Source organism: Nestor notabilis, unplaced genomic scaffold, assembly GCF_000696875.1.
Source record: "Nestor notabilis isolate BGI_N333 unplaced genomic scaffold, ASM69687v1 scaffold806, whole genome shotgun sequence".
Taxonomy (NCBI): Eukaryota; Metazoa; Chordata; class Aves; order Psittaciformes; family Psittacidae; genus Nestor; species Nestor notabilis.
This window is the reverse complement of record NW_009932184.1, coordinates 107610-117199: the sequence shown is the minus strand read 5'-3', so window position 1 is coordinate 117199 and position 9590 is coordinate 107610. Positions and strand designations below refer to the sequence as shown.

Here is a 9590-nt window from a genome sequence, read left to right as displayed (position 1 = left end):
ATAATAATAAAAAGCATCTGGAACCAGCTCAGAAGATTTCTAATGCTTTTCAGCTTGACTGACTTGGAGTGCATTGACCACACCGTTTATATTTTCTTCAGGTACCTGCAAGAAAACAGAAAGAAAGGTCATACTCTAGCAAAAGCAGGGGTGACAAGGAAATGGGCAGGAGACAAGGCAGAAGAGTCCCAAGGAGCCAGGTACATTGCTGTGGTACACCTGAACTTCACTGAGAAAGGACTCCACCTGCAAGAGACACCCTCTGGTCTGAAAGCGCTGCCCATCTGCTGGTGGGGGGGGTCCCAGGTGGTGTGGTGTAGTGCCTGAGTCTTCTTACCCAGTCTTGTGATGGGATATAACCATAGGAGTCCATATACAAAATTATCAGTGGGTGTCTTTCCACACTTACTGCAAGAAAAAACTCTTTCAACATAAGATGCAGAAGATTTCAGAGCGAGTGTCACTGGTATAAAAGAATCACAAGTTACATCAGAGAGAAAAGAGGCATCTGACATTATATAAACTCAAAGATGACACTCAGGGGACAGGCAGTGAACAGCTCTTGGAAAGTGGAAAGGGGGCTGAGGGAAAAATAAACAGTCTGTGAGCTGCTCCAAGAAGCCAAAATAATTCACATTAAGTTGAAGAAGGGACTGTCTCCTCTGTGAGGTATTTGAGCCCTTAGCCAGGAGTACAATACCTGGATTCACTGGACACCCTCCAGAGCTCAGAGAGTGGAAATACAACTGGACTGTGATTTTCTGCAAGGCTTTTAACAGACCTGGGGGAAAACCCCGTGAGAAGTAACAAGAAAACTGCTTATTTTTCCAATGGGAAGATGGAATAGGAGCGGGTAACTGATGATGTGTGAACACAAGTCAGCTGGGAAAAGAAGGAAATAATCTTAAAACCACCACACAGCAAACTCTTCTGGGCTAGGAAGAAAACCCCAGCAAAACCTCACCACTGCAGGGAAGAGACATTGAGACAGGAGACTCTACTGCTGCCCCTCCATTATTTTGCCAGTACATTGAACACTGCAGTGGAAGAAGCCATATGACTCTGACTCTCCAGAAAAGACACAGGAATCAATTTTGTAAAATGAATTTCCTTAGCCAGCACCAGTGGACGATCAGTGGGTCTCTCCTTGTGCTCCTTCAGTGCAGTGCAGAAGCAGGAAGAAGCAGAACTGGCCAGTTCTGGCCAACTGGCTTTGACCTGCATGGACCCGTCTCCTTACTTCAACACAACGGCCTGATTCTTCATTCACTACAAAATGCTTGACTCCCTTAACGCTGAGGAAATGGTACTGATCATACCACCAATATTTGGACTGTATTTTCTCCAGGACACGTGTGAACAGTTCTGATTTGTACAACACATCCTAATCGGTCACCAGTGGAGAAGTCCTACCCTCTCTGCCCCTTAGAAAAGGTCCCTACTCCAAGGCAGCTGGTGCAAGATGTTCCCTTGTCAGCTAGAGAGCAGATCAAAGCATCTACCACGAAGTGAACAGTAAAGCTCCAAACTACGTCCCAGACACTACTTCAGCCTCATTAGATGCAAAATGGTGAAGAAGAGCAAGATACCTCTGAGCATGAAGCAGAGAGAGCAGAGCACCTGGAAAGGGGACTCTTTTCATTTGCTCTCTGTAGAGGGAGCTGGAAACCACAGCTCTCTCCACCCCGACCTGATGGCATCCAGAGGACACACCAGAGACCTGGAGGTTCCCATCTCAGCACTGTCTCCCAAAGGGATTTCTTCTCAAGCATAGGTTGTGATTTCCAGGTCAAACTTCTACAGCTACAGCACTGCAGGAAGACCTGAGTATTAACATCTAGGTCAAATAAAAATTAAGGAAATCCCCCCACTTTAAGATGCACAGGAAAAAAAAAGATGAAGTCAAAGGGAACAAAGGCTTTTATAAAGCACTCTAGATTTTTGATAATAAATACTGAACAACCTAAAGAAAGGGAGGATGTAGAGAAAGGATTCAAGACGCACTTAGACCTTGATAAAGTCACTAGAAGTCAAGGTGTTTGGGTGGCAAAGTTAGGGAAAACAAGACAAAATCTAGGTCAGGCTATTGGCCAACAAACCCAACCTACAGGCAGCAAGCACACAGCCCAAGAACCATGCCTGGAGCAAAGTCAAGCAAGGGAGGGCTTGAAATGCACCTTCCACATGGTGGAAGGATTTGACAGCTCGAATGACACTGTCCAAATGAAGAGGCTTTTAAAACCATACAAAAAGAAAACAGCAAGTAGCAAGAAAAATGCTAAAATACTGATTTGAGTAAGGAAAAGCTGCAGACCTCAGTGCATCACCCAAATAATACACTGCCAGCTGCTGGGAGACAGGGATCTGCTGGGCTCAGTGCAGCAGGATGAGCCACTTTTCAAAGGCACAGCTGCCTGCAAAGTCATCACAATCGCAGGGCGCAAGGTGTAAGTGAAATGTCTGTTTGAACCAACAGGGCTTAGCTCCCCAGATACTGCTTGACAACTAGAAGCACTATGCACCTTGTGCTCTGGGCAGGAAGCATGCACCTGGGACCACAACAACAGGTAGGAATGCGAGGCAAAGCTAACAGTATTGATTTTAAAATGGTGTTTTATTAGCTTATCTTATCGTCACAGTTAATATTCAAGAAAAGAAGACAAACATATATAACACTTTGACCTTTGCTATCTGGAATAATATTTACTTTTACTCTTCATACACATGACCTATAGTCTGCAAATGGTTCACACCAACTGTGAAAAACCAAAGTGATTAGCTGAAAAAAACCCTCCTTGAACTCACTGGAGCTTTTACAGGTCAAAAGTAAGGCCTGAGCAGTGAATGTACAGTCATAAAAGGAGAAGCATAATGCAATAAAGTGCAAATTTAGGAAAAAAAACCCCCAAAACCAAAAGCACCAAGCACCTGTGTGTTGCTGGCTTTGTTAGCACATGGACTACTGGCTCCCTCCCTCAGGTCTAGGGGAATGGGCTCCAAGTCAAATGCCATCCTGTTCGTGGCTACAGACATAGCAATTTACCCTTTCCAGGGAAACTCCTCATTTTTGAGGGTGTCCTATACAGCCAAAGGAAGAGAAAAGGTAGGCCTAGATGGTAAAATATCCACCAGTATAAAAGAGAAGAGAGCCCTGTATGAATGGCAAGACCCTCACGCTGATGACTGTGCTGCAACTGCTCATAAGAACAAACACAGCATCATTCTTCTCTGCTTCAAAATCACCCCCTTTGAGGTGCTGACAATTACTGCTATTTATCAAAGGCCCACAAGAAGGATGAGGCAAGATCAGCTGAGCTCATCAGATGGGTCTCAAAACACAAAGGTTACAGCCATGCAGGTACCATGAGATGAAGGCAAGGGTCTGCTATTGGGAGACTCTCCAAAAAGTCACCCTACACAAAGGCACCCACCTGACAGCCTGAAGCCTCTGACTACATATGCAGGAAAAGAAGAGGGTTTGTGTCTGTTTCTAATAAAAGATAGTGGTACAGTGGCAGAGAGTGCTCAGAGAGGTCTCCACTGCTGTAGGTCTTTAAGGACTGAGACCAGCCTTTTGCAAGAATGACACTATGACACTCCCTAGCATGGCTTTGCCTTGGGGTAGGGCTGGCCTTGGTTCAGGAGCCTCTGATCCAGGACACTGACAACCAGGAGGCTGGGGAGAGGTATCTGCTGAGATACATCAGAGCGAAGGCACTCCAATAAGCAATCCAGATGGGAAGTGAAGTTCTCATCATGGATTTTCTCCCAGGGAAAAGATCTCCCCTATTCCAAAGAAGCTGTCTGAATACTCACCAACGCGTGATCAAACTTAAAAGTACTGATGTAGTAGGCTGGGATGTCAGCTGCGGCCAAAGGCTCAGAAATCTGAGCAACAATTCCACATTCATCTGTGGGGGAGATAAAAATCAGTCATTGTGTGAATGGCACCTGAGTATCTCACAGAACTCCTGGGTCTTGTTAGCTCCACACCTATACAGAGAGGAGTTTGTCTTCACAAACGCCAACCAGAAAGGATCTCTGATTCTATGTGTTATTTCTCACAGAATCAGGCTCTCTGGGTCACCATGATACAGTGCACATTTAATTTTATTGCCTTCTTTTTGTTACAGAGAAATATAAGGCCCCCAGAGGCACAAACATTAGAACTGGAAAGATTTTCAAAGGTCCAAAGAAAGGCAATTAATCATGTTCAGAAAGGAAGCACCAAAACCAGTCTCATATACCCTTAACCTCTGTTTTTCTCTTTAATTGCTATTAAATGCTTTGCCCTGCATATCTCAGAGAAGAGATGCTGACCTCCTCGTTGGCCTGGACACATGGCTCCTAGACCATAGACCACCACAGCCTCTGAAACAGGACTTCACGCCAATTAAATGTGTCCTGCTCATCGCAGATCAATGGTACATTGTTTCCACATGACATCTGAATTTCACTGATTCAAATGAACATTTTAACTCGATTTTAAGCTAACGTATTTAAACACTTCATATTTAGGGGACTGGTGGGTGTCCTGATGTCCTGTCAGTGACATACACTGTGCCATTTCTACATATTTTGCCTCTAAGATGCATAAAGAGAAGGTGCATGAAGATTTCCTTCTTTCATCTTTTGGTTGGCTGGTGTAGAAGCTGCAATTAAATATAAAACTTGGCCAAACATTTTTCAGACATGTTCTTGAAGCCTGTATTTAATAACTGTTTCAGAGACCATGGGAAGGAGCCCCAGTGTTTTCTGAACATAAGGCTTTGTAGCGATATTCAGATCGGACTCCTTAAAATGACAGAGGACATAAAAACAAAAAGGACACTTCTGCAGATGTAAACATCTGCTCTGTGCTACTTAGGTCCAATATTCTTTTGAGTAGAGAAAATATTTGCAGCATTGGATGTGAAACAGGTCTATGAATAGAACTCCCAGTTGGACTGCTATAAATCTATACCAGATCTACTAAAATCACAGAGTTGCCCAAGGACCACACTGGAGCATGACAGTGCCTTTTGCCAACTGATTTCAGTAATCTGCAATGCATTCCCATGCCCTCTTTTTGTCTACTTTTTCTCTTTAAACAGAGACCCAGCTGAAGCTACCTCCCAAGTCCAGCAGATGAATGCAATTTAGATGGAGCTGTCAAGCATGTAGCACTTTCCAGTGTATATTTAGAAGTCTGATTTATTAGGTAGGAGTCAGACTCCTCCTGTTTGAAAATCTCAGCTTGCAAAGTCATGTTATGCTGCTCTTAAAAAGCCTCAGCCTCAGATGGATTTTTCCACCATCCCTGAAGGCCCTGAGGCGACTGACTACCTGTGCACCAACTGATCCCCCAAATGTCTACCTACCGAAGCCAAGAGGCTGCCCACCAATCCGCACCATCTTCCAGAGCTCGCCAGATGCACTTGTAAACAACAAATTATTAGGAAATCTGTAAAAGAAAAGGCACACCAAACATAGCAATTAAAACACAGCAGTGTGTCAAATTCTGCCTGAGGGGATGCTGCTGTTCCCCTATCCCTGCACTGCTGGAAGCCAACAATAGCAGCAGCAGCTCAGTGAAACTGAGAAAACTCAAGGCAAGGGGTACAGATGCACCTGCCTGCCCCTCCAGATGTCCTGTGGTCCATCAGCATCTGATGCTGGAGGTGTGCAGAGGCATCCAGAGAGGCACAGGAAAAGATTCTAAGAAACAGACCATGCCCCAGCTTTACAAAGTCAGAACTGTTAATCTGAAGGTTTGACCTGAGCTGCATTTAGAAACACCTAAAAACGGAGTATGTTTCCACACCTATTCTCTTAGGAATGTGAATGGTGACCACTGCTTTTGTGTCTGAGCATCATCAGTGCTTTTCTCCATACTATCCCTGTTTGATCCCTGCTGAGATCGCATTTCTTAGCAGGGTTAAGACCAGTAGCTAAGAGACTTGCCCAGGGTTAAGCAGGCAGTCTGTGACAGGGTTCTACAACCACCAGGCTGCCGCTCCAACCACCTACCCTCTCTTGAAGACAGACAGAGCTTTACTCCTATTAAGGTCAAAGAAATTTTCAAGAGGTCAATTAATAGTTTGCAAAACAAGTCCTTAGGGCAGGCAAGAATCAAACCAACCACTGCACTGTGTGTCAAGAGCAAATCTATGCACTGCATCTCAGTGCAGCATCCCGCCTAGCCTCCAGACCTCAGAGACTTCTGTGATGTGACACTGCAGAAGTACACACACACAAACAGGCTGATCTTTGCTCCCAAGCTGATTTTCTCCCTGCCAGACAAATGAGTCCTGGGCTCTGGCTGCACAGGGGTGACTCAGTACATTATCATCACAAGGAGACTCTGAGCCCAGCCATGTGTAAAAGCAAAGTGGGAGGACAGCATCGCTGACATCCCCACCCTGCTTTTGGCCTTTAGCAGTAAATATTCAACCACAAACACCAGATTTTCTTGGGTTTGCTCTTAAAAGCACAACTAATGAACAATGGAATAAAATGTCAACATCACTTTGCTCCAGTGTTTCTCTTTCAAAAGTGAGATAGCCCTACATTACAGTGGCTTGTGATTTCACTGAGGGCTTGGACAGGTAAGCCCAAAATTCAGGAGCTGGAAGTAACATGCTAGACCTCAGTCAGAAAAGTGACACAGAATGTACAGGCACATCACACCCATGCAATGAGGCTTCCAAGAATTAACATGGAAAAGCTTAGGCTGCTTCCTGCTCCTTTGAAAACCTCCCAGGTGCTTTTTTGGGGTCCAGAAGACCCTAAGACCAAAACTCACCTCTGTTGTGTCTGGACATCCATGACCAAGGAGATGTAACCCTCAATGAGAGAAAAGGAGAAAAAGCGAATGTGTCCCGAGTCTTCGTTGCCCACCACTGATTCTTTTACTCTTAAGAAACAGAAGACAACAGCAGTTAACTGTGGCTAGAAGAACAAAGGAAGGTTTCTAAAGCAGATATATAGCCAGTAACACCAGGAATGTTCATACACTCACTTGGGGAAGTGACGCTGTGTCCTGTCACATCAGACTGCCAATTGACAAAACTCTCCCATCCCTGCCCCAAGGTCCTCTCACAGGAGGCTGTGGGCCAGGAGCCACAGGCCCCAATGGGCAGTAGCACAACCAGCTGTACATCCCCTGGTCATACATAGATATGCACATCAATCACATTGCTGCTCTTAGCTTAAATCTGAGAAGGCTCAGCTTTCCAAAGCCAGTGGATGTCTTTGGGCACCTTCAGTGTCCTATCTGGCTTCCATCTCTCAGGAAAACCTTCTTGAGCCTGTGAAACCTCCCTCCCTAAGAGCTGCAAACTGCCACAGCATAAGGCCACAGCAGATCTCTGGGCATGCTGGTGGAGCCATGTGCATTTGTGCCTCCAAACACCAGCCACACCTCCCCTAGGAGCCTGCCTCCCTGCTGGGACCTACCCATTGGAGTAAAACATGACATCCATTAGTAGTGTAGCAACAGTGGGAAGGGTATCTGGATCCAGGCTGGTGACGCAGAACATATTACTCGGACTGGAAAGGGGATGAATGACAGGCCTCTGAACTGAAAGAGACACACACAGACACACACAACTATGAAGCCACATCTGCAGCAGGTTCATGTTCCACTAGACGTGTTATCTATGCATCGGCAGCGGCCGCGGAGAAAGCTGACAGCATTTGTAAGCAAGTTCCTCATTGCTGAAGTCCTGCTGGCTCTCAGACAGGAACTGAGGAGCCTGGGGACAACCTGCTCCTGGGATGTTCTCTTTGGGGTATAGGGTAGTATCATTCTGAGTACCCTGCCCTGCAGGGGGCACAGATCAGCTCCCTGCTCACAGGGGCTCTCAGGCCATCAGATGCATCCACATCAGACAAGGGCAAGCTAAAGGAGGTGCCAACACAAACTGAAAGGTAGAAATAAACTCAGGCTTCTACCATTTAAAAGACAGAGCTATGGAAGGCATTTCTCCAGCTCCTGTTGCTGGCAGTACACCCTCTTTTCCATCCTTTTGGGGGGCCTATTTTGCCATGATATCTACAAAAATTCAAAACCAGCTGCCATGCAGCAGCTTGGCAAACACACTGCAGCCAGGGGCTGAGAAGCAGCCAGTGTTTAGGCATGCAGCTACAGAACAGAAAGAACACAACACATTGCATACCTGTGCATTATTAACGTGTGTTTCGCTGTGCCCTTCCTTCACACGTTTTGCATCAGGCTCATTTTCTTAAACAAGACGATTTATAGCTATGGAGTGAAGAGGCTGAGTGGCACTTCGTAATAACTGAGCCCTGCTTCGTTTGGTTATGGCACAAAATTACATACAGGTGTAAATATGTAATAAACATATGAATTTAAGCAGTTCCTTTTCCTGATTGTGCCCTTTGCTTGATGCTTGTTCCTCTAGACTGGAAACATCCTCAGGATCTGTACAGCCCTGGGCTTGTTGTAGCCTTGATTCTGACTGGTACTGAAGTGTGAAAGTTGAACAACATTCTCTGTACATCACTGCAATACTTAAACTTTTATATAAGCCATTTTCCACTGAAATGTTGAAACACGGAAATATGGACTACACATGTTAGTTTTGCTACTAACTGAATTGTACTTTAACCTGTAGAGAGGTTAAAGGCATGTCTCCTCTAGAGATGTGAAACCAGCATTACAAGGCTGAAATTCAGCAAAACTCATCAGCACTGCTCAGAAAGTTAAGCACCTTCTCAAATCCTTGGTTGAACAGGGACAGACTCAGCTGTGTGCTAACATAGTTTATCTTACAACAGGATAATCATTCATCAAAATGTTGAAGGGAGGTAGGAGGGAGACTCTCACTCCCATGTGTCATGGAGACCAACTCCCTGGCAAGCTGAGCCCACGCTGGTCCTTACCTAGTTTTGGTTTCACAAATCCATTTGTTATCCCAAGGTCATCAGCAGCCACTGTCTCCCCGTTCACTACTCTGAGGATGGTGAACTCAGCAGCCAGTGTGTGCATCACGAAGGGCAGGTCTCGCTCACGTACCTGAAGTTGACAACAGGATTATCTCATGGTGGTGTGCAACCAGAAGTGAGAATACACTGCAGTGGAGCTTCTGTGCTCTCAGGGCACAGAAAAGTGGACACATCACTCCTGCTTGAGCCAGCAGGGGTGTAAGGATAAACACCAGCTGGATGTGTCTCTAGAGAAGCGTATTTGGAGATATATCAATAGTACTAAGCACCACGGTGCTTTTAATCACAGAATAATAGAATCATAGAACCACAGAATGGTTTCGGTTGGAAGGAACCTGAAGGCTCATCCAGTTCCCATCCCCTGCCATGGGCAGGGACACCTTCCACTAGAGCAGGTTGCTCCAAGCCCCTGTGTCCAAGCTGGCCTTGAACACTGCCAGGGATGGGGCAGCCACAGCTTCTCTGGGCACCCTGTGCCAGCACCTCAGCACCCTCACAGTGAAACTTCTGCCTAAGATCTCATCTAAATCTCCCCTCTGGAAAGTTTAAGTGTCCTAAAGGGGGTAGGGCAAGGGCCTGAAATGCCCTGAAAAAGGGCATTTTCACTACATGCCCTTGTAGAATGTCTCTCTCTTAAGACT

At 45.7% G+C, this 9590-nt stretch overlaps 1 protein-coding gene across 1 annotated transcript in view; it reads right to left on the bottom strand.

The window, feature by feature from the left end:
* LOC104407060 (GATS-like protein 1) overlaps positions 1–9590 on the bottom strand; it is a 31094-nt gene continuing 21504 nt past the window's right edge. Inside the window, exons 3-8 of the mRNA XM_010016237.1 lie at positions 8887–9019; positions 7438–7561; positions 6785–6895; positions 5361–5443; positions 3817–3911; positions 1–105 (exon numbers count right to left, since the gene is read on the bottom strand). Of these exons, the coding sequence (XP_010014539.1) occupies positions 40–105; positions 3817–3911; positions 5361–5443; positions 6785–6895; positions 7438–7561; positions 8887–9019 (612 nt within the window). The 3' untranslated portion in view covers positions 1–39. The remainder of the gene's footprint in view (positions 106–3816; positions 3912–5360; positions 5444–6784; positions 6896–7437; positions 7562–8886; positions 9020–9590) is intronic.